This window comes from Buteo buteo, chromosome 2 (assembly GCF_964188355.1).
Source record: "Buteo buteo chromosome 2, bButBut1.hap1.1, whole genome shotgun sequence".
Classification (NCBI taxonomy): Eukaryota; Metazoa; Chordata; class Aves; order Accipitriformes; family Accipitridae; genus Buteo; species Buteo buteo.
The window spans coordinates 39,083,276-39,108,617 of record NC_134172.1 but is presented as its reverse complement, the minus strand read 5'-3'; the positions used below and the strand labels follow the sequence as shown (position 1 = coordinate 39,108,617).

Genomic DNA, 25,342 nt, shown 5'->3' with positions numbered 1-25,342 from the left:
TTCAAAAAAGGGAGTTGCTGGAAAACACAGAAAAATGGAGAAAACCAATTTACCAGGGAATAATAACAATATTTTTCTCTCCTATTTACTTACAACATTTTAAATGTAAGATGTGTGCAACTCAGAATTTTATTCAGGTAGTTGAGATTTCTCTTACCTTCTAAACCCCTTGTTTTAGTGGTTTTACCTAAAATGCATGAGCACTCCTTTGGACAGAAATCTTTGCACATGGCCTGAAAACTTTCAAATATTTTTATACAAAACCTATCTGGCTTCTTTGAGAAGTCCTATGTGACCAAAAGATTTGGATTTCTTCTCAGTTCCTGCTCTTCCCATTGACGCCTCAAGCGTCAATAACCTAAATGATAATTTGTCAGATTCCCATAAGATATAGGTCCAAAGATGAATTATATAATTGGAAATGCATGAGTAACTTTTGCGATGAATAATGTAGTTTTCAAGATGGTGAGTGCAGAGTATGTTGTACTACGGTAGATTTACGGTGTGAATGGGTAATAAGGGGTTATGGCCTCCTTATTCATGTCAGCCAGCATAATGTGCTCAGGGTGTCACGGGCAAAATAGTCTCAATTTGTGGAATTTTTACTTTATTACTTATTGCCAATTAACACAAATTTCTGACTACCAAGTAGGGTACTGAGAAAAACAAAGCACCAACAATTAAACACTGAAGTAAACAGCTTTCTTCCCTCTTCCCAATGCTCAGCTTAGGTCAAACACCTCTCTTAGCCCTGCCTCATCACAGCTGCTCTGATTTCCCACACAGGTTACACTCGGTCTGTCCTAATCCCTTTGGTGAGGCAACTGGTTTCTGTCTGCCATGCCTGGTGTATTGGTTTCCTTTGGCTTCTGCATGTTTTTTGCTGGTTTCCCTCTGCTGCTCTTGGCCTCTTACTTGGGTCGCCCTCGGCCGCAGTCCCTCAGGTTGTCCCTGCCCCAGTGTGGGTCCCTCAGAGGTGTCCCTCTCTATGGCAGGGAGCGCCTCCAGCCAAGAGCCCCTCTCTCTCCAGCTGCCTCCTCCACAGCATCTACAGCCCCACGTTTCCAAGAGCATCACTTCTCCCTGAAGGCTGCTACTTGCTTTCTTAAGTATGTCTGAGCCAGGGCACCATGTGCTCCTCAGATGGGCAGAAGTTTTGGCAGGTAAGGGGGTGTTTTCACATGTTTCAGAGATGGCTGGGCTTGGCACTCGACTCTTCATGGCTTCCTTCCACACTGGTCATCCCCTGCTACCAAACCCCTGCCATTTATGCCCAATGCACAGGGTCCCTCTGCAGGCTGTGCTGTCCCCTCTATAGAGATCTCCATGCTGCTCATTGAATTTCTTTCAGGATTAGCATTTTAACAGGAAAAGCTTCAGAAAGCTGAAGACTGCCCTTGCTGTACAGAAGAAAGAGATGCATTATTCACAGCACATGGCTGTGTATGCTCTTTATAAGCTCTGGAGCTTTACTCCAGCTGAGCATTTTGTTGTCAAAGTTCCAGTTTGTCCTTTCTGCAATGGTTGAAGTTGATAACAGAAATAGCACAGTCCACAGAGAAAGCAGCTGAGATAGATAGATATATATATAAAAACTAAAAAAGAGTAAAAATGCTACTTATGATGACAACTCTTTTAACTCCCTTGTTTTCATTCTTTGGCTGGAATTCTTCATTCACATTCCTACAGCTGCATCTTCATAGCTGGTTTCTTGCTGAAAAATAGAAGCAGATCACAATTTCAGGTGTGTAGTAAGGTACACGTGAGGAGAGTGAAAACTGTCAGCTCTGAAACAGGAAAGGGAAGAAACCACAAGTGCAATTCCCTTCTCTTCTCTTTGGGTAGCATTGCAGGGAGAGCGAGGTGCCAGCCCGTTGAACCCATGGTGTTTTTCAGTGCCCTCCCCCAGACGAAAGAGTGACCCTGAGAAAGGACAGCCGTTACGTGAATCAGGGCAGTGTTTCCCCACTGCTGCTAACTAGCGGGGTTGCCATCGAACCGATGAACCCTGTCCCCTGTTTCTGCAAAAAAACTATGGCACTGTCTCGTCCTTGCGTGCGACCTAGCCACCGTGCAGCCACGGCGTTGGCTGACTGGGGCAGGAAACAATTCCAGACCTTTTGGCGGTAATTTTGCCTTTGCTGGGGTTCGATCGGTTAGTGTTCAGTCAGAGCAGCTCACGGGGACAGCTTGCCCTGTACCCACCTGTGCTAGGGCAGGAAGGAAAAACGGCAACACCGCTTGTCACCGAGGGCTGACACCGGCACCAGCCGTCACCCCGCGCTGGTCCGGAATTGCCGAGCCGGGCGAGCCGGGCCCCTCGCCCCGCAGCCACCGCCGGGCTGCCCGGGGCCAAGCGGCTGCGGCCGCCTGAGCTTCCCGGCCGCGCCACAGGGGGGCACGGCCGGACTGGGAACGCGCCGGGCCGGGCCGGGCCGGGCCGAGCCGCACCGCCACCGCGTCCCGTTGTGCCCAGCGACGCTCGCCCCGCCGTGCCGTGCCGTGCCGCGCCGCGCCTCGCCGCAGCTGGCCGGTCCCGGTTAGCGCGGGTTTGGCCCCGTCGCCGCCGGCGAGTACCGGTGCGGCCGCCCCGGCGCGGGGAGATGCCCCGTCTGTCATGGCCGCACCCTGACCCCCGGCGCGGCCGCTGCGGCGGTGCCTGGGCTGCCTGGCCGAGCCGGCGCGTCTGCCGGAGGTCTGGCAAAACCTGGGGCCTCTCCGGGTTTGTCCGCGGCCGCCTGCCTGGTTGGTCCGGGTGGGAGCGGGGCTTGTGCCCACCGGGGCTGGGGGCGGCGGCAGGTGAGGGAGGGAGCGAGCGAGCGGGGCCTCGTAACGCTCGCTGACGCTCGCCGTCGGCCTGAGGGTTTGGGAGCGGGTGGCAAAGGCCTTGGCAGTGTCCGTGGGGAAGCTGGAAGGAGTGGGGGAGGCTGCGAAACGTCTCCTCTCCGCCCCGCCGCCCCAAAGATGTGTGAACGCGGGGGACACTTGCTGTCTGCAAAGCAGACCTTTCTCAGGTGACCAAGGCAAGCCGAGAGGCATTTTTTCCCCTCAAAATCTCTGGCATTTATTCCACTCGCAGGCCACAGTTCTGCGTGTACGTGCGTGCACACGGGGGTAGGCCGCTGCGGACTTCAGTGGGACGGTCCCTCTGCCCGTGTGTGCCCGCGTTTGCAGGATGAGGGTCTTGCACGTCCTCCTCCCGTTATTACAGGTGAAGCTGAGGCAGAAAGGGGCCCTTTTAAAACCAGGGGATTTTATAGTGGAGTGAATGGGAATCGGAGAGCAAACATACCTCTGAGGAGCGAACGTGGAGAGGACCCTGTGCCAACTATAATAATCAGTGTGACTAATAGGGAACACCGAGAACTGTTCCATTATATCATGAGACATTACATCGTGCTTGAAAAAACAGTTTTTGATGACATGCGGAGGATTGGCAAGTGCATTTCAGGGAATCCTCCTTTCTTTCTTCAAGGATTTCAACCCATGTTCATCATGGTACGCATAATTTAACTTTCTTGGGGTTAGATCGAACTTGCTGGTATGGGTTTTACATATTCTTCATTTAAATTTGGGGGAACAGAAGGCGTATGAACTTATTTTAAAAGTTACTCATTTATAGTTCCTTGGAGGAATTAGGAACTGGGACTTTACCATAATTTCACCATGTATTTCTAGACCTCGCCCAACGTGCTATGGTTTTGCAAAATGCCAGATATTAGCAAAACTCTGTTTGCATTTAGCCTCTCAGAGCATACAGAGTAATATTTCTATATAAAGTATTGTGATATTGACTCACATTTTTTGTGATTTTAATATCACAAGTGTCAATCAGGAAGGAGATTGTTACCTTTATTACAACTAATATAGCAGAGCAAAACAAAGAACTTTTTAGAAAATGAATATGCTCTGGGGAAATTCAATAAATCTTTGTTAGAAGAAAAAAGGTCTTATATATAAATATATAAAAGCTTGCTGTGTATTGTGCAAAAGTTGCTTACTGCTAAAGGAGTAATGCGTTGTAAATCAACGGTGGGTCCCATAGCACATTATGGTGTATTTTATTGGGTTTTTACCTTAAGGTAAGGTCTTTTATTAAGAGTATATAAGAGCACACTCTGCTGAATACCTTGTTTTTCACAGTGCTCTATACATGTGTTTTTTTTTTTTATTTGCTTCATTAAACATTGCTGTAATTAATGCATTTAATGGGAATCCAGCAGTAACAAATATAAAATTTATTGTCGTTTTAAAAAAAACGCACTTTGGTCACTAGATTTTCCATTAGCAAATGGCGATGACCAAATTCCTCAAAATATTTCTGCATTCACCCCAGAAATCTCCTGCTAAAACAGGTGATGTTTTCAACTGTGTAATGGGAAAGAAATGCCACATAAATAATCCTTGTGAAGGACTCAGTATAAATGCAGGGAGAGAGAGCATCAAAAAGTGTCTTTAAAATAATCCCCAAAAACCCCTGTTTCAAGCTTGATAAGAAGATGTCTGTATTAGCACTGGAGCTTGCTGGGTGAGTTATTAGGTGTTGAAAGACACCGTCTAGGAAGTCTGACCCATCAGAATTTGAATGTAAAAGGCAAGTGACAACTGAATACATGAAAAGCCTTAGAGCCCGGTCCCAAAGCCCTCTTTCCCTGCCTGAAAAGCCCGTTTATCTTCGGATGAATAAGAGTTACAGAATTGGAACCTAAGGAAAAAATCGGTGGTATCCGTGGCCAAGGGAATGTCTCCCTCCCACCCATTTGATTAGAACCATGTGCAAGTTTGGCTAATGAGACTGCAGGGCTTTCCCCTGGCCTCTGTGGATGATTGTGGCATTTTATTTGAATGCCGATATGGTTTCCCATTCCTGTTCCTCGCAAGCTTTTGGTCTGGGCAAATAAAGAAAGAGATGTCAGAAGCAGAGAATCTTTTTACAGCATATAAAAATCTTCCCATCTAATCCAAGAGGAAATCGTAATGTGAAGAACATTAGTGTTTTAGTGGCCTCCTAATGAGGATGAGCTTGGCCAGAGCTTTGAAGAAGACAAATGGAAAGCAAAACAGCTCATTTCTCCTTGAGGGCAAGGATCACAATTTCTAGAGAGGACTGCAGGCATATGCCTTCGGCGTGTAAAGCTTCACCTGCCTGAAGTCTCCTGGCGGGGCCCTGATGTACGGGCTGTTGGCAAGAGCAGGAAAAAGGCGTAGGAAAGTAGGGGACGTGCTCACATTTTCTGGTTTCTCTGTCAGTCTATTCCTCTCTGTGTGCTGCTGGGAAAAATGAAGACAATTATATTTACCTAAATACATGGGTAATTAAGGCACTAAATTAAAGCCTGAGAAGCACTTGAAACTCTCTGATGAAAGAGCCCATACACGGACAGCACGCTCGTAACTTTACGTGTCTGGGGTTCTCCCTAAGGTACTGGGGATACACAGCAAATAGTCTGTACAGCCACAGATAGGTGATCACATCTAATTTAAAAGCCCTCATTACTCCCTCCTGACAGGCTTGGTTGTTTGCCTGCCTAGTTCCAAGGCCAGTGTCGATCCATTTAAAATTAATATTTTTCATTCCTTTCTCTGCCATGTGCATTTAAAAGCTGTCCTTGGCTTCCCCTCCCAGCAGTGGCTGATGGAACTCCACTTTGCGGCACTGATGGGATCCTACTGCTCTCATACCATGTTAGAGGCAGAGCTTTCCTTGAAAAGGGACTGCCGTGCTCCTGACGTCTTCTGTGGCTTCACCAAGGTGAGGGGGCTTCATTTCCAGTTGGGAAAAATGGGCTTTTCTCATCCCATCCCAGAAACGAGCTGTGAGTGACAGGGCCCCGTTGGGTGTCGTGCTTCCTCCTGCAGCACCAGCCCTCAGCAGGGCTCAAACCTGCGTGCCCCCTGCGCTCGGCCGGGGCTTGTGAGGGAAGGAGAACCATTTTTGTGAGAGGCATCGAAATGATACCTGTCTTTGCTGCTGCAAAAAGGACTTTGTACAATTCTCCTTGAGTGGCATGTGGCATAACATGGCAGAGGAAATCGCCCTCGTGAAGATATGCCTGAAGGTCTTCCTAAGCAATTAAAAATGTGGGTTCTGCTCTGGAAAGCAAAAAGAGCATTGTTTTAATCAGCAGCTTGGGTTTCCCTCTATCTGCAGAGTGAGGTTTGCTGACTCTTTGAAGGCAGAGAGCAGGTCATGTTTTAAAGCTACTTTTAGGTTCGTGGGCTTTGGAGGGGAAGAACAACTCTGGGTGAAGCCTTGCTGGTGCGTCAGCACCAGAAGCGCACTCAGGTGGGTAAACCTCACAGGGACAACGGGGCAGCACCGCTGCCACTGATGGCACAAGCTGTGGACGCCATCTTGCTCGAGTTTCCATCTGGTGCCCTGGCCACAACCTGGGGTTACGGCTTCACCACACAGCAGCTCAAACATCTTGGCCATCTCCACCCCACAGCCTTCCCTGTGCTTGGCCCACCGCCTGCCCGCCCACCTGCCGCTCCTGCCTGCCCTCGTGGGGCTCTGCACAGTGAGCTGCATGGTTTGCCACACCAGTTTGCTATGCTGGCAACACGGTAAATACCTTCCTGCTGCATTTCTCCCTGGTTTTTAGTCAGTCAGATTGGCTTGAGGTACAGTGAGGCGAACAACAGGACCTTTGTTTAGCTCAGCTCTTGCAGTGTGGTGGCAGGAGTCACCTGCAGTGCCAGAACCAAGCGGGTCAGTGCTGTGGGACCCCTGCAAACCTCGCTGCCAGTGTGGCCAGGATGCTACCACATTGTATTGCTGTGGAAATGTGGGGCAGTGGGTGTCCCTGCAGGCCCCCCACCTCATCCCACAGAGTACAAGCACAAAGAGGTAGCAGGAACACCTTCGCAGAGGGCTAACAGTCCCTCAGCTGTTTTAGGCGATGAGTTTAGGATTGCGGGAATTAGGTGCAAAGGGGGTGTCAGTCAGCGCAGCTTGTGCCTACTCCAGCGGAATGATAAAAAATTTGCCTGTAAAGGCAAGCCACCATTGGGCAGGACAAGAGCAAAGCTACCACTCCCTCATCCTCCCCGTTCAGCTTGTGAAAACTGCCTGGCTTTAATTCTGACTATTTAACTTCTAGATCAAAGCACAGGGAATAGCTACAGCAGAATGCTGACAACAAAAAAATGAAGCCGAAACAGCAGCCAATATTGTGATACCAGACACAATCCTGCATAACCGGAGTCCGCAGCCATGTCCCACTGCGGACGGTTCCTTTTTCTCATCCATGGCTACGTGTTGTCTTTGCAGCACAGCTTCTTGAAGCTAAGAAAAACTTTTACTAAGCTGGAATTGGCTCAGCCGCCTTATAACACAGAATGAAAATGATTAGTGAAACAAAAGAGGAAGTGCGAGGAGGATATAGAGTCCTTCCATACAAAGCCTCCTGTCTTCTTATGTGATCCATTATAATCCAGAGGGCCCCAGATTTAAACTAATCTGTTTCTGCCTTTATTTATTTTTTCTCGACTCAATTTCCTACATGAACTGGCCAGTTATGTCAAGTATTTTTCTTTCTTTTAACTTGACTTGCTGTCAGCTGAATGCAATGCCCTGTGAAAACACCTGCTGACCTGCTGTATACACATACACAGGCACACATGCACTCATTTGTACCATCTGCATCTATATAGCTATATCCTCTATATGTATCTATATAATCTATGTCTGCCTGTTTATTATCTATAACTATATCTAAATCTATATATAATTTGCTTTTAGAGTGGAGCATACAGGTTGCAAATTCCTCGAGCCTCTGCAAAATACGCCTTCAATCTTCTGTCTCTTTTGGGAAAGGCAGCTGCCTTATTGCTTCTAGTTCACACTGCTCTGGCTTGCTCCGCTGGCAAGTCCTGGGGGAATGGGCTGATCAGGTTCACTAATGGTCGGGCTCTCGTGGTATTTGCTTACCTAACACAATCAGAACACGCGTCTTAAATATTTTATCAGCTTTGCGGGATCACTCTCATACTGTGGCATTGTGTTGCACTGGAGAATAGAGCAGGCTGGAGGAAAAATGGTGCTCAAGAGTGCTGCAGAAAGAGAGTTTTAAGAAAATGGCAAGCACTAATGCCTTGCTTAGAGCCACTAAACAAATGTCCCTGTTGCAGCAGGGCAGATTGGAGGCAAAAAGAAGTTAGGGCAGTTGCAATAACAAAGCAGACCAAAGAATTGAGCAAATAGCCCCAAATCCCCAGTTGCTGTCTCTAATTTGAAGGGTGGTAGTCCTGGTTCAACTTTGATCCCTCCTTTCTGACTCCTGATTAACCTTTTTTATTCTCTTGAAGCTAATTCTCAGGAAGTTTTGTGTTTAATCTTGTGCTTATTCCCTGTGGGCCAAGCTCTCAAATGACTGTGAGTAAAACCTTTCTGTAAATAAAGTGGGTGCAACAGGATAATTCTGGGGGTAGTCCCAGGCCTGGAGTCTCACATAGTGGGACCTCAGCAGCTGGTAGCTATGATGGAGAGGAAAACTGGTTTTCCCTCTAAACCGGCCCATTGCCTGCCTTCAGCGGGTCAGTGCTGACTCCAGGGTGGGCAGGGAGAGCTGAGAGATGGGTCTGTACTGCAAGTCTTTGCTAGAGCTGTGGGCGGCAGGGGTTGCTGATGGGGAGAGCATAACCAACCGCACTATTTCTGAGACTGTCCCCAAGTGCTGTGTGTAGGGACGTTCCCCAGGAGGAGGTCAGATGTAGCATTCGCTACATATCAAGGTGCCACGCTTAGATCACTGGTCGGCCCGGACCAGGGAAAGAGACAGATAACACACGCAGTGTGAGCGCCAACTTCCGCCTTTTATTGCGCAGTTAATTCCTTTTATACTAACAAGGGGAGGTGGGGTTACAGGTACATCACAAGGCTGCGACTAACCCTCTAACTTTCCGTGACAACGCGAGATCTTCCGAAAGCCGACCCCTACAGTCAGACTCACTTTGGCTCTTTTATGCTGAGAGTCAGTGTGATATCGGAGAGTTTTGCATCCTTGCATGTTCAGTGTTCCCGCTATCCCAGTATTTTTTAAAAATCACCCCAAAACTGAAAAAAACCCACTCATGTCTGCCTGCTTCTCCATCCCCCTGCTGAAAGGTTTCTTTAGCATAAGACCACTTCCAATTTCTCAGCTCTTGCCTCTGTTTATGTCTGGGCTCCTTTGGATTTGACGCCTTCCCCTAGCCCTACACCCCTTTTTTGGGGAGGTCCCTTCTGCTTTCTCCACATGGTTGTTTGTGATCTGTTATGCTGCCTGGCATGTGGCAACGGGGTACGTACAGTGCCCTCTGTGCTAGCTTATCTTCCCTACCCAAACTCTGTGCTACATTGCCATTAGTTTTGAGTGCCCTTACAGCAAGTAGCTGAGGCTGACAGCCTGGGTTCGGGAGAAAGCTGGGGGCAGGTTGCGAGGCAAAGTGGGTCCAGCCAAAGCACAAGGGGCTGGTGTGGCAGGGGGAAAGGAGTCTCTCTGCACCACTGCTCTGACTGATGTAAGCTGGGGCAATCCTCTCGCTCATGCAGAGCGTCCTCAGCTCAGTCTAGTTCTGGCTGCATCCCTGCAAAGGAGCGTGTGCTCACACTGATTCATTTTTTCTCTAATAATAACTTTGTTATGATGTCCAGAGCAGCCCAGAGAGAGCAATAGTAACAGTGGACTGCTTGGAAGAGAAACAAATACTGCAATCAGGTTTGGGAAACCATGAATCAGCTGTAAAGGGCAGTGTTACCTCAGCCTGAATACATCTTGCTTAGCTCATACTGTCAGGTGTAAATATAACTGTGTGGATAATAAAATAGTCCTGTGATACGCCTTCACAAGAGACATCTATTTTTACAGATACGATGATCCTCTTTCAGTATTTGGTCTCAGAGCAAGAGCCCTGCTGTATAAATACAGGTTAAGCTGTGGCATGACAGCACTGCTTTAAAGGCGATGCAGGAGTATATGGCCCCAGAAATGGCTCCAGCTAATGCCATGCCTTGATGTTTGGGGAACGCATGTGCTGTATCCCCTTAAAGAGGGAGCCACACGCACCCACTGCCCATCTTCCAGCTTTTACAAAGGGAGAATGGGAACAGGGGCATGGCTCTGCCTTTTTCCTACCCATTTTAGGAGGGTGAATGCTCTTGGCCAGATTTAGCCTTTTGAAAACCAGGGGGAGAGCAGCAGAAGCTGTGTCCGTGCCAGGGCCTCCAAGGGAGAAGCACGGTCATGCTGCACAGGGCCAGTCTCCTGCAGCGTGACACCAGGACCGAGCGCTTGCGGGCGGGCTGGTCCCCATAGCCGAGGCTGCAGCTCTCAGGTTTTGGACCCCATCGGGTCAGGCCATCGCTCCAGGAGCGCCAGCAAGGTCATCAGGTTGCATTAATCTAAAGCTGGCTTTCCCACTGGAGAGATGGGTCCATCCTGACTAACTTTAGATTACAGTTTGCGCATTATTGTGCCAAGGTCTGTATTGGACCAATTTATAGTGAGAAATGAGGTTGGCAAGATAACAGGGGCATCACAATTAGAGCTAATTAGCCCAGCAGGAAATCCATTTCCAGGCAGCTTTTGGCAAGAGGCGAAGTTGGCGGGATAACAAGCATAGAGTGTATTTTGATATAAGCACACTCCAGCTGCAAGGAAAAGTAAAATAACAGCTTGTCTCATCCTTATGCGGAGGCCTCACGTCAGGCTCCACCACGTAAGTCTCTTTGTTTGAGGCTTTGCAGCCTCCCTGCTTGGAAAAGCTTCAGAGAACTTGTTCTTGCAAAGTCACCTCGGCTGCTGGAGGGCAACGGTGGGCTGCAAGGTCTGCACAGCCCCTTGCTCCTACTGCCAGGCAGGAGGATGCCCAGAACCTTGGTCCTCCTCTGATTTCGGGGGAGATGAGGAATTGGAGCTCGGAACAGAAATCACTGAAGAGTAGTTTGGTTTAATTGCAGGAGTTATCCATATCGTAAAATGTCCGGGGTATAGACACAGCCAAACTACTGGAACTATTTGTATTTGAGTGCTTTATTATATTGGAATTGCGGTGATATTATTAACATTTGTACAAATGCACAAAATTCCTGTCTCTTCTAGCTAGAAAGAGATGTAAAAATCTGACCTAGTTGAACAGTCTCAATGAACTCATTGTCCATTTGTAACAATAATGGGTTCACAATGCAACAAAAAGCTTAACATAAAATTAAACATATTAAATGCTGCAGCAAGTATTTACACTTATGTACCAAAAAAAAAAATAAAAAAAATTATCTCCCTCCGGTAAGGAAGGTGGTTGCTTTACAGAATAAAACAAACAGACGAACAAACACAAAACCTTTGCATACAATACAAACAACCTCAAGCCCAAAACTTACTGTGACAGCACCTTTTTTTAATATAATATATATATTTATATATAAACTTCAATAGTTTAGGCTTACTCCAAGCAGTGCTAAAAGTTCCTTAAAACCAGGACAATGGCAAATAGTCCGAAGAAGCAACGTTCACCGATGAGTGGTACCCAGTGTTTGAACGGAGCTGTTACAGAGAGGGGTACAGAGCTTACGGCCACGGTCTGGGAAACACTCAGGTCCCAATGATAAAGTCCGTGGCAAAACTCAGTGGCAATTATTCAGAAGAGTGAATACACCTTTTGTGCAAAATAGTTTGTCTTGTGGAAGCATGGTAAGGGTTGTCTCTGACAGGGATTTCTGCAACCTCGGCTCCGAGGGGTGGGGAAAAAAATTTCTCTGGAATTTCCTAAATTCCAGCAAGGAAAACATTTCCCTTGAAATGGCCTATCAGCCCTTCCCCCCCTCCCTCGCTTCCTGACACTGCTGCAGTTTCTGCAAAGCCAGAAGGAGCTTTCAGTCTTTATTCAGAAGGCTGTCACACAGATTTTTAGTCAAGAAAGAAATTTGGGTCTAAGAGTCTTATGGCATCAGATGGCATGCTCTTACCGTGGGCTTCGGGAACAGTTCCACCAGGTGAAACTTAACATTACTAACATTTAATTTGCATAAATATAGAACTGGAGATCCTGAATCCCAGGTATTACACATTGGTCTAAATATAGCTAGTTGCAATTATTGATTCCAGTCCAAGGAGAGCCTGGGAAAGGATCAGATTTCCACTTAGAGAATCAATCTTGTCTGTGAGTGTGTGTGAACGCTGACATTTTTGGCCTCATGCAGTTTAGGATTTGCTATAAAGTCATTTTGAAAGCTATGGAAAACCAATAATGGTAAGCAATTTAGCTCTTAAATGTAAAGCCACTGATAAAACTGAGATAACTGTAAGCTCTTGGAAAAAAAAAAAAAAAAAAGAGGTTACGGATGTAAACAGTCTCTTTTGTCTTTGCAGCAAGACGATTATTTCAGATGTTGAAAAACTGAACAATTTTTTTTTTTTGGTGTTCAAATCACTTGAGATTTTATTGCTTTTGTTTGTCCTTAGAAGTTTTTAGTCTCTTTTCTTATTCTTTTTTTTTTTTAAAGGTGCTGTCCCTAGTCAAGTTATAAGGCAACATATTTTATTGATTCAGAACTCTAATACATAGTATGGCCACTGTTATCACTGCAGCTTCGCAGCTACCGTGAGTTGGACAACAGTCAAAAGTGCACGACAATGCACAACAGAGCCAGTCTCCTGACCTTACAATATACAGGACACTTTGGTTCTCGGGATGAGAGATTATAAACATAGCTTAGATGCTGCCTCACACACTTTGCATAATAAAACATTTATATGCTGTCATGAAGAGGGTGTAAAGTCTAAGTCACACTGCAGACTGGCTGTTCTCAGCTTCTCCATTTGGGCAGGTGTGAGAGACAAGTTGTAGATATGCCACCAGTGAAAGCATATAAATGTATCTGGTGCAAACGTTTTACAAGAGTATTTATAAATGATTCAACAAGGGAGAGCAAGAAAGAGAGTGAGAGCTAAAGTGCAATTTTAAAATAATATAAATAATTGAAACGTAGAAGTAAGATACTAATTAGTTGTAACTGGTTTTGTTTTATAGGCACAGTTTAGTTTTTATGTCTATAGATCAATCTTTTTCTCTTCTTCCCCCTCCAGTAATTTTCTCTGATGTATAATGGATTTTCAATGGTCTAAATCTAAGGAACACTGCTTAGTAAGAGGACAGAAGAGGCAATGATAAGGCAGTATAGTGCAACTCACTATGTAATATTAGAAAAGGAACAAGGATGGGGTTAGATCTTCCGTGGTGATGTATAAAATCAGCCTTCAAAAAAAAAAGAGAAAAAAAAAAAAAAGACAGGCTTTCCAGTTATATGTTGACCCATGTTTTCTAAAATGAGAGAGCACATTTTCCAATACAAAGGAAACAACTGAAGGTTCGTAATTTGTTTCGTTGTTACCAAAAAAAAAAAAAAAAAAGAAAAAAGAAAAAAAAAGCAGATGCTGCTTTAAGGAAAACATTTAATTCTAGGAATTTCTGTACAACTGACCTCAGCAAGCTTTTCCATCTTAGATGGATGACTTCTGCTTGAGACCCTGAAAGATTAAGATGCACACACACCTAGAGTAGTTTATTGCAAAACTAATATTGTAACTTAAAAAACCCAAACAGATTCTGTACAAGAATACTGTTCAAATGGAATGTGTTAAAATAACATTTATTAATAAATACTTTATAAAATTCTATGTGAATACTAAATTAATAGATTCCTGTTTTAAAATTGCTTTGGTCCTCATGAATTTTCATAAATTCACTCTATACGCTTTTTTTTTTAAAAAGGTATTAGCTGCTAAAAAGCACATTTTGCCTAAACTAAAAGGCTAGTTTTCAACACTAAATATTGTTGCTTAAAAAAATATGAATCCTCAAAAGTTGGGCATTTAACAACAGTTATAGCTGGCTTGTTAGTTAACAGGACAGAGTCAGTTAACACACTAAATCCACACGCACTGAGGCACTGAACCATTGACTTTCCACTATTCAGAAGATGGGCAGCAGACATTTAGCTTCGTAGCAGGAATTAACTCCCAACAGCGTGAAATTCTCCATAAATCATCATCATCATCATCGTCGTCGTCCTTATAAAACACACCATGATAGCACACAAACTACTTGTCTCCCACAGGCAGCGTTACGAATATGGCTTGCATAAATTGACTCGGGGAAGGGGGGCCGGGGATGAAGGAACCGGATCGCAGCATCGTTTCTTTCCAATCGAAGTATTGCCGTTGTCCATGGCTGAGATCTCCAACGTGCTTCAGATGTCGCGCGACAAGAGCTGCCGTCCACAGAAAGACCTCCTCCCGGGCGAGGCGCCGGCCGAGGCTCGCTGCCCTGCTCGTGCCCGGGGGAGCGGGCGAGGGAGGGAAGCGGTCCCAGTCGTCCGCTGGCGGCGGGCTGGGCTGGGTCGGCGGGGCAGGAGGAAAGCGGAGCAGTCTCTGGTAGCAGCTCGTGGAAAAGCGGGATTTCTCCTCGGCGGGAAGAGCGTTTAGAGTGAGGTTCTTGGGAAGAGGCCGCTGCCACCGGCCGACCGACCGTGCAGCAGAGGGACGTCCTGGGGAGAGAGGGGCAGGGGCTTCTCCCGCAGCCCTTGCTCAGGCAGCCTCCGGCGCCTGGCCGGACTGGCAGCTTGAGGAAAGGCTGCAGGATCACTCCCCTGGAAAACAAGAGCGTTTTAATGTGGAAGCGCATCTGATGAATCATATAAGGTGCCTGGTACGGTTGGTCCTTTTACCGACGATATAGCCGATATAAATATGCTGCGTGTTGTCTTGGCCTGTGAACCTGCGACAGAGTTACAAGAAGCAATAGCAAATAGCTTTTCATCCTTTACTTATTTCCACATCACTAGCAAGGATTATACCTAAAGGCCAATAGTATAGAGAGGAGACATTTCATTGTAATTACACATTTAGGCCAACATGTGTGGTTGGCTTGCCTAGTTAGCATTAAAAAAAGAAATAATTGAGCTATATATAATACACATCAGTCAAACTGTCAAGTTGCTGAATTTAACAAAACTTAGGCAAGGTTTTTGTATTTTTTTTCTTTTTTTTTTTCTTTTTAATGTAGAGGCATTCAGTTTAACAGCTAAATATTTTAATTGAGGAGACTGAATAAAATGAAGCTAAACCGTAGTTCTAGTGTAGTGTAGCTCGACTGGGTATGCTAATGTTACCAACAACTTTGATTTTTATCTTTTAATGTATTTAAGTGCTACCCATATAGAGGGACAGTTTTTTAAATTAACCCTGCGATGGCATTTTCTTTTTCATGGTGAACGATGAAATTCAGACACAGGGGAAATGCTTATTTGGGTTTTTTTACATAGTGGATACTCAGCTGGAACATTTTGCTCGACTGCATATTTGAAAAAAGTTCCCTTGGGAGCCGTGATGAAGCAAAACCATTTAGCTATTACAACTGGAGGTTAAAAAAAATTATAGATTCAGTATTTAAAACACTTTAAAAGTATATGTTTGTCTAAAATATAATAGAAAATCCTTTACATTTGTATTTTTTCTTAATTTTTTTTGGTTCTTAGACTATATAATCAAGTCAAGATTTACACTGTACATTAAAAATCCTCTTCTTTTGAATGTATTTGCATAAACGGAAAGCGAGCTGTTAAAGAAAAGAATGCTAATAAAAAGTTAGTTACCAGGATAAGAACTAATTCGGAAATGAATGATCTTCAGAGTTTTGCTTTCCCTTCCAGGCAGGCCCTGCTCCTTACAGTGCCTCACGCTTCAGTTGTTTCACTCTCCCTCCTGCACAGGAAAGAGCCACCCTTTTAAAACCCACGACTCCTCTAAAAACCAAAGACACTGTCTTTGAGGAGGAGAACTTTGCTTCAGAACAAAGCGTGTTCAAGGCTACAGGATTTGCTGGAATAACGTGAATTAGCTTTTGCTATTAAAGATGCAGCTCAAAATGTTTGAACATTTATCACCAGCTCGGAGCCCGCTACCTAAGTAAGCAGCGGGAGGTCTTGCTGCTGACAGATTTGAGAGCAAAATCAGGTCCCAATATACAGCAAGGCAGTGTAATTAACTGGCATCATCTCTGTCTGATTTTCCCATCAATCGCTGGTACCACTCGGGGATGCAAATCAGTCACACTGAGGGTCAGGCCCAGAGTCCAAACAAAAACCTTAATTGTGGCATAAGGCTCTTTTCCAGACCCTCTTTGCAGGACTGAATTTTATCCAGACTGCAGTGGGATTTGCCATTCTTGCAGCGCTTTTTAGTGGCTGCATGCCTTCTAAAAATTATTTAGCGTCCTAATGAGACAACTCCTTACCCGTGGTAAACGGGCGTTAAGTGCCATTAAAGTCAGTGAAGCTACACTGCTGTCTGCCAGCTCGGGATCAGTCCATGGATGCTTAAAGGAATGCCTGCAGAGAGCAGGTCTTTCCCTGGGAATTAAAAATGGCATTTTTCCAACTGGTCAGAACTGTTACGCTGATTTATTTCTCATTTATAGCCTGTGAAACCTGAGGCTGTTAGCTTTCATTGCCAGAACAACGCAACCGGGTTAGGGAACAGAACTTTTCCGAATTATTATATACTACATGGATTTTTCTATGTTAATGACTGGCAGTGCGAAAGAATTGCTGTGATTCTCAGGTGTTGCTCGCTGTGCCTGTACCATGCCACAGAAGCTTACAGGGCTGCTAGCATCAACACAGCTGGCTCTCAATCCTGCTTCACCTGGGGCCACACTGCTTTCGCCTTTCGCTGTTTATTAAAAACACTAAATCAGGAGCATTTCTATTTTCTAAAAGCCAAACGCTCAGCACAGCCCAGCTGCGGGTGAAGAGCTAGTGAAAGCAGAAGCCGTGCCGACAGTTTTTAGGTGAGCTTGAAGTTTTTCCTTGTTCATCACTGTTCTTTTGAGAAAAAGAGAGGGAAGCGAGAAAGCCTTGGAATGAAAAAAAGCAGGAAAAAAAGCTGGGGGATGAAATGGGTTTGGAAAGGGAAAAGGAAGGTGTAAGAATAACTGGAGGAGGAAAAAGCCAGGGTAGGGGAGAGAGGAGAAGGGGGAGGGCTAGACAAAAGAGCATGTTATTTGGGCTTGGTTTTGTCCTGATAGCCACATCCTATATAACCGCTTTGAAAGAGGCTCTGAACGCAAGATGGGGTCTGCTGATAGCACAACGCTAACTCATTTTTTATTATGCTGTCAGCAGATGTCCTCTCTCTATATTTATAGCCTAATTACTCTTAGTTACCTACATATGACTCTGTTTAATACTCTTCATGCCTCACGTTGGCTAACAAGCTGCAGTTTTACACAACTCCATGTTTCTGAGGCTTCAGGCTAGATTGGTGAGAAGGAAACATGACTATGTACAGAAACAGTTAGGTTTATAAACAAGTAACTGGTACCAAAAAAACTGGAGAAAGCACCAAAGCATTTCTCAGGCTGATAGCATATTAATTGCATAACTCCCTTTTATGTAACTAAGTATAAAAGACATTTTAATAACTATAAAAATGAAAGCCAGAGTCTTTCAAGAACTGAGGAATCTTCCAGGCTTGAGTTACAGTTGCAGATGTCCTTAGCACAGAGGACGCTTCGATACGCTACCACACTCCCCTAGCAGTTTCTGATCAACCACTTTTAAAGAATGGGGTTGATGTCTGTTCTGTGGCTGGCGAGCTGGGTGAGAGTGGAGCTTCCCACGACGTCGCTGACGGAGGAGGAGGTCGTGATGGTGTTGTGCTGGATGACTTGCTGCTGGGAGCAAGCTGGGACCGGGCTCGCGGGAGGACTGCTCTCAGGACCTGGGAAGGGGGTGAGGGCACAGAGACAACACACATTCATTTTTCCATCCGAGTTACAAGCCCAGGCTGGGTGACACTCCTGGATGGAAAAGGGATGTACTACTATGGCAGCAATACTAACAAACTGAGGCATGCACAAGGCCCAGGATTTCAAAATACAGTTATCCAACACTCTCTGTCTTCTGATCTTTTACAGGTTGTTTTGTTTTGTTTTGTTTTGTTTTGTTTTTAAGCGAGCTTCTCTGATATCAACCTGACTTGTGGAGTCGGGACCTTGAAAAAAGTCCAAGACCTTAATGATTATGAAACCAATGTTGGCATAAGAAGTCCGCTATCTCAAGGTCTATAAAATCAGTTGGGATGCTTAAACGCTTTATTCGCTCCAGCAGGAATCAAAATTAGAGTGCAGTACACTGCAGCAAAGAAAATCTAATTCGAGCAACAGTTGATAGGCATGTAATGCAATTACGTATTTTTTTCTTTGAGTACTGTTAAAGAGCCAGATGCATAGTGATGCAGAGGAGACAGAAATGGGCTCTATTTTAAGAGAATGCCACAATCTAGCAAATATTAACCCTGAGGCTCTTCTGAGCCGTTCTAGAGCCAAGCAAAGAATTTATCCCTAAATTACCACACTCGTAAAATGCATCAACTAGACAGAATCGATTCAACGTCTCCATTAGATGAGAAATTTTTTTTTAAATGAAAGAGTTAAAAAAGAGTTAACAAACCTTGAAAACCTGCGCCATGCCTGGTCTGCGCCACTGTCAGAGCACAGCACCATTTTCGCTGGAGGGGACTGTAAAGTTTTCCTTTTTAACTCTCCTTTTGAGAGTTATTTTAAGGTTCTGGCAGCGCTGCACCCAGGAGGACTCTTGCAGGTTTGGAGCTGCGAGTTCAAGCGGGATCCTCCACAGGGGACTGAGCGTCCATCCGTGTGCATCTCCTTGCGGAAGGGAGGGGTGGGGAAGGCTAGCTCTGCTGTGGGGGATGCAAACCAGGGCTTTTGTGGTTTTGAGCAAGGCTGGATAAATAAGGGCAGGAGATTGGATGGCTCGGATGATGTTTGAGAAGACAGGTTCAAGAGATAATATGACCGACAAGGGGTTCTGCAGGGAAGAACTGGCAACTTTGCTTTCCTGTGAGGAGTGTGGAGACAGTGCAAACATACCAGCTACTTACTTAGATATCCTTGCGATTCTTTCTGCATAGCTGTTATCGGACAGTCTTTATGTGTTAACAATAACTGTTTCAGCTGTGCTACCTCATTTTTCAGCATCGAAACCTCGTTCTAGAAAAGAAAGAGAGGGTTTGGTTTGCCACAAAGCTTAAACCAGGCTCTTCTGCAAATTTTAAACCCCAGAACACAGAAACTGCTCCACGACGTCGGAAGAACTGAGCAAAAATGGCACTCGGTGCTCGTGCGCTGGGTGTATGTTAACATTTGTCCGTAACATTATTTTATATCTTCTTCTGACAGCAATTTGGCCAGACCTGTGGGGGCAAACGGCAGCCTGCCGCGCTCGGGCGCAGGGTGGCAGGGCTGCTGTCACCTACAGCTCTGCTACAGCTGGTGCCTGGGTGCTGCTCACACCTCTGTGTTTGGGAGGAGGGACAGTACGCAGTCGGTCTTTCTGCTCTTGGCAGCACGCAGGCACACCTCTGGATGGGGCCGAAGTACTGTGCCCACCGTAAGAAGTGCGGCACTGTAAGAAGGAAGGCTTTTATTATCATATTCAGGATATTTTCATCTATCCACTTCACTTGCCTTACTGGTAGACCGATCTATTTACGCTCCTATCTCGCTGGCTTTGAATGAGGGTTTAGCTACATGCCCTGCTCTGAAGAGGTCTTTTACAGCCGAGTTAACGGCGCTTCCAAAAAAAATCCCCACAAAAAGCAGCGACAAGAAAAGAAAATAAATACAACTCCATCTAGCACAGGCTTCTAAATCCCAAGACAGCTTTTTCCTGGCTTATCCTGCTAAAGTGTAATTATTTCTTTAATTGAAGCGCGCACGTCTTGATTAATTGGCTTTGATTATGCCCGCGCTCCCGCTAGGAGCCGGCTGCGCAGGGGCAGCCCCGAAGGCAGCAGGGCCTGCCGGCACCGCCAGCCCCTCCGAGCACAAAGAGCCCCTCTGTGTCCTCGGGGGCGCAGACAGTGGCTCGCACCTGAAGCTGCATGTTTGTCTGGGTGAGCTCTTCTGCTTTCTTTTCCAGTGACATCACCCAGACCTTCCTCTTCTGTCTGCAGCGCGTGGCGGCGGCTCGGTTCCTTTCCAGAAATTTCCGCCTCCTCTCATCCGGGTCTTCGTCCACCACCCTCCTCCGGCGACCTCCAGTCGGCTGCGGCGGCTGTATCGTCTGCGTGGGCTGCATCTGCTGCGCCGCCGGCGAAACCTGGCGGGCAAGAGGAGGTTTGGCAGGGGGCGGTGAGGGGGGGAAAGTTACAGAAGGGGATACTGCAATGGGAAGGGAAATCTCAAACGCTCATCCTGCTCCCTGGCGAGGTCTGCGACGGGCACAAGTCGAAAGGTTGCGCCAGATGCCACTGAAATTAGCTGCTGGCAAATCCTTACCGTGGTCAAAGGGGAAATTTTTTTGAAACGATCCTCTGAATATTAGTAGGGAAAATATTTTTCCCCTTACAGTTAGTTATTAAAAACATTCACCTAGGTACTTTCTCTGCCATCACCTATTTCAAACCTGAAATGTCAAGTTTCTCTCAGCAGCTGCTTTAAACAAAGCAGAGGGCTGTAGCGGCCTTCTTTCTGTCTCTCTCTCCTTTTTTTCCCCCAAGTGCTTCCAAAATTTTAGGACACTTCTATTTCACAGGCTCCCCCATCTCCGTCTCATGCTTTACCACCTCTGGAGATAGGACCTGCAGTGCTCTTTGCACCTGAGTAGAGCTGGGCAGCCGCGGGCTGGGTTCACGCAAGGTCAGCAGACCTCGGTGCCCCTCAGCTGGGGGCAAAAGAAAGGATTTAGGTACCTGAACTCGAACTTGCATTTTGGTACCCCTGCACTGCTTGGAGAAGGGATATTCTCTCTTATCAGGTGCTTCCATTTGACCCCCATAGATGCCATACTCCTTTTTTATTCAGCAGCCTGGCTTTGACAGTAGTGGCACACCACATCCAGCCCCGCCGCTATGAAACTAAAAAAAATTGTGTTTGTGCTGTTTCAAGTGCAGGAGAGTATTGATCCTGCTCCTGAGAGTAACTGCCCCATGCCATTACAGGAAAGGCGCGTGATGGGGGCAGCCCCGCATAGCCTGTGCTCCGACTCCTGGGCGGATGAAACCCAAGCCCACGTCCCTGTCAGGAACCAGCATCAGACTTAACGTTCCGCCGCCTGGGAATAGGCAGCTTTGGACTGCTTTCCTGCCTCTCTGTGGCACCCAGGCCACGGGGCTCTGGATTGTGCGTGGAGCTCGGGAGCCCGACCCACCGGGTCCCATTGCTCACGCCCAGTGGGAGCTGCTGCCGCCGCTCACATTGCTGCTGCTGCTCCGGCACGATCTGGAACAGTCTGGAAACCTGAATCGTTGACTCAAAATTAACCCTCTTCTTCTGGCAAAGGCCCAAACCTCCAAGGTGCTTCCTTTTGACTCCAGGGAGTGGACGTACTCAGCGCTTTGTCAGACTGAGCCCTGAATTTCAATTGCGGCAATTAACATGTGTTTGCCTAACACCTCTGTCTGTCTCAATTAAAACGATACTATCATCTTGCGAGGTCGCTTTTCTGTCTAGAATCTCGCCACAAACTGCAAAGAAGAATTTGCTCCCTCCTCTAGCTGACTTGTGTCAATTAAAGTGGCAATTTTATGTGTAATTATTCTGTGCATCTGATAACGCTTTTTGCATAAAGCTGAATTTATTCCCAGCTTTATGTTGCACAGTCAGGGAATCTCTCAGGAGCAGAAAAACATTTTTAAAAAGTAACCTTCTAAAAATAAATAAACCACCCCACACTTTCTGACTGGTTTTTAAAATTTCAGCTTGTCTTAACTCCGTATGTTTGCTGGTAAAATCTCCAACCCTCTCTCCACATGGGGGGTTGCAGTCCCAGGGCTATGGCAGCTGCAGTGGCTGCAGCCCCCAGCTCCGCGCAGGACCGCCAGCCAGCACCGCACAGGACCGCCGGCCATGGTCCCTGTCCCCACCAGCATCCCTGCGCTGCCGCTGGGAGATGGCTGCTGAGGGATGCTAGCTGCTCCCTGTCCACCGAGGCCGGGCATGCCGCCTCTTTAGCAATATGTCTGAGTGCAGAGGCCTCAGAGATCCCTTTTAATGTCAACATCTCATCAAAGGCCTTTCATTTTCTCACATACGACACCTTTCCAGACTTCAGAGATCTGTTATCTATATTTCCGGACACCAAAAGCTTTCCTTATCCCACTTCTCTCCTTTCTCATTCAGCTTTAAAAATTCTAGTTTCTTAACTCTCTCAGTGGAGTCTGCTATACAGGCAGAAAAAGGTAACTATACAATTCTTTTTTTTTCCCCCTCATATGGTCATTTTCTCCTGAATAACTAGTGAGTCATTTTGTCTTCCGAATGCACCAGTCAGTCTTTGGGCAGTCAGAGCGCATTTTCAGAACAACAAATTCTCTCCATCTCTGGCAGATATTAATTATAAAGGTTGCCATTACGTCAGTAATAATGTCACGTGGGATAATTAACTGACTCTTAACTAGATAGCTCTTAACCCTCAAATCTGTTAGGCTGCATCTTAGTAACTGTCTAAGCATCATTCTCTAGCAGGATTTCGCTGCCCTGCCTAGGGACATAAGAAAGAAAATGAACATATATTAAAATTGAGGTTAATTTTTTTTTTTTAGAGGATGCTAATCATGTATCCATAATGAAGACAAACGAAGGACAACTAAGAGAATGAAACAACATCCAAACCCCTACACTGCTTAAGCTATCACGTTTGATATGAAGAATCCTTCGTGGGACTAACACAAGAATAATAGTATCATTTTTGTAGTAGTTGAGGCAACATAGCCACAACTTGATAATGTCTCTCACTTTCTCAGAAAGATACCTATCAGAAGGTGATTTCTACTTTTATGCTTGAGCCAGTATTTCTCTCTGTTCTTTGCAACTTACCACAAAACTAATACCCGTTCACTCATTCTACGAAAGCATAATTCATTGACTTCCTGTGTATCAAAATGGTAGCTGAAAAGCATGAAATGAATTCTGACTTTACAGGAGGGTGTGGTGTAGAATAACAACAGTCTCGGCGTGGGAGCACACAGCTTACAGCAGCGTGGACCATGCTGTCATTTGGCAGGTGGTTTGGAATGGAAGAATCTGGCTCAGAAGAATAAGGAGGTTAATAATTAGTAAAACGCACCATAAAATTAACGTCTGCTGGAGCAATCTGACCCCCAAAGAGGCCATTACCATGGGGACTACCGATGAGCTTAGAAGGTAATAACCATGTGGTTATTACTCAGCAAACCCTTTTTTTCTCCCCACTAATGCATCTGTTCCGAAATCACTATTGCCTTCGCACCATGGGAGCAGACGCACAGCAAGAGCTCTGCTGACCATAGGACTCCTACTCCATCACCCTCCGTTCCTATCCTCTAGGTGACACTTACACCTATGGACGAGGTGAAGACCGCTGTGATCCCTGACGGGGCCTTTTGCCTCCAGTGACACGCTGTGCACGGCAAAGCTCATCTGACTGCACAGGCCCAGCTCCAGAGACTGCGCGGTGCTGGGACACAGGGTGAATCTGACGTAGCTTTGTGGCTGCCAGTCAGCCCATCTACCCTGGTGCCTATATCTCTTCTTGCCTGCTTGCGAGTCTTTTGGGGTGCCTAGCTAACAGGGAATATAAAGCATAAGAAGTCTAGGCTGTCCTAACTGGAATGAGTGTGAGAGAGACATGGACCTGCTCGAGCGGGTCCAGAGGAGGGCCACTGGGTCATGGATCTTATCCTTAAAACTGGGAGCTTTGTTTTCTCTGGTAGCTGTTTTCTCCTCACCTGTTAAAAGCAGTAATATGGATGTTTTGCAGCAGTGCTCCATACTGTGGTATCTGACTCCCTCCCCTGCATTAACATGTTTATCCTCCCAACCCCTCGGTGAGGTGTCAGTACTATTACCCTTGTTTTAAAAGCCTCAGAGAGGTTAAGTGACTTCCTCCATCTCATCCATGGAGTCCTCAGTCTGCTAAGCACTGCTTTACCCTTACTCTCTCATGGATCTCCAAGACAGCCATCAGGTTACTTCTGGTTTCTCTGTTATGAGATAATGTCTTTTTATTGGAGTTTTTAAACAACTCCAAGGAAAATAACTCATTAACAGATGGGAAAATAATTGAATTCACAAAGTAAAAACTGAACTAAACTTAGGAAAGCTCTGGACATCTTCTCATGGGGGAGTCTGCTGCTCTCTTATTTAGACTGTTTCTCTAAAGCTGACAATTCATTTTACATTAGCAAATGCTTTAGGGAAATCCCATGTGCTTGCAGCCTCTGCAATAATAAAGCTAGATGTTAGTAAATAGTTAATGTTGTGGGACACTGGGATGTCAGCCAAATCCTCTCATTTTCTTTAATGTTTTCTAAGAGCTTGTCTGAAAGGTATTTGCAAGAAACACAATACTTCACAGATTGAAATTCTTATGGCTGGCACTCCTCTTTGTCCTCATTCCACGCACTGCCCACTTGCCCTCCTTAAGTTTGCTCCCCAGACCTGACATGTTACAGTCACTGCCCCCAGAGCTTTATTTTTCTTGTGTGATCCTGATGCAGAAGCCTATCATCTTAAGACATTAATAGAATTCCTCTTAATAATGACTCTGCTATAGTCCATGCTCACTAGTTCGTTAGTTCAAGAAACATTCAGATCAGATACTGAATTATCTAAATTGCTGATGCCAATATACCTGGTCCAAAAATTGAGACCTCCATCTCATTCAATGGAGACTTTCACTGTGTTCTCATCATCTGAATCCAATTCAAAATTGCTTTCCTGGTTTAAATCTCTCTCCTTGGATTGGCTTCACCATCTTTTTCTCCTGTCACAACATCCACCAACTACTGCCCGCACTCTCACCTAATCTTGGCTTTCTCTCATACTCTGCAGATGGGGCCTGCTATCCCCTTCACAGGGTCTGGATTCTTTCTTCTTTTCCTCTAAGCCAGTGTATTTTACCTTAGAACTACCTCTACTATCTCCAGACTTGAACACCCCCCCACACACACACACCCACACCAGTGCCATTTTAATTCACTAAATATTGTGCCACATATTTCTGCAGGTAGAACACATACAGCTCTTTAAATCTTGGCCTGAGAAGTTCAGGTTCAAGCACGTTAAGCAACCTATATAATATGCTAATCTCCATAATAAACCTCATCCATAAAAGGGTATGTGGCAATTTGCAGAGCTCAGAGCAGTGAAAAACCTTGGACCTCCTTATAAAGTAAGATACTACAAATGTCTAGCAAACTAAGCAGCAAAACAAGTTGTTGCTTCACTCCGTTTTCTGAATAAAGTTTGCACTTCCCCACCACCTGTAGCAGACATTTATGAGTAGCCTGAGGGGCTT

General features: G+C 45.8%; 1 protein-coding gene across 8 annotated transcripts in view; it reads right to left on the bottom strand.

Annotated features, from left to right (window-relative positions):
- Window positions 1-15,012: 15,012 nt before the first annotated feature.
- The window catches only part of CREB5 (cAMP responsive element binding protein 5), a 260,402-nt gene continuing 250,072 nt past the window's right edge, over window positions 15,013-25,342 (bottom strand). For all 8 annotated transcript variants that reach the window (XM_075051482.1, XM_075051518.1, XM_075051470.1 and 5 more), the window contains 3 exons: window positions 19,937-20,164; window positions 18,945-19,053; window positions 15,013-17,762 (listed from right to left, as the gene is read on the bottom strand). In XM_075051482.1, the coding sequence (XP_074907583.1) occupies window positions 17,599-17,762; window positions 18,945-19,053; window positions 19,937-20,164 (501 nt within the window). In that variant the 3' untranslated portion in view covers window positions 15,013-17,598. The remainder of the gene's footprint in view (window positions 17,763-18,944; window positions 19,054-19,936; window positions 20,165-25,342) is intronic.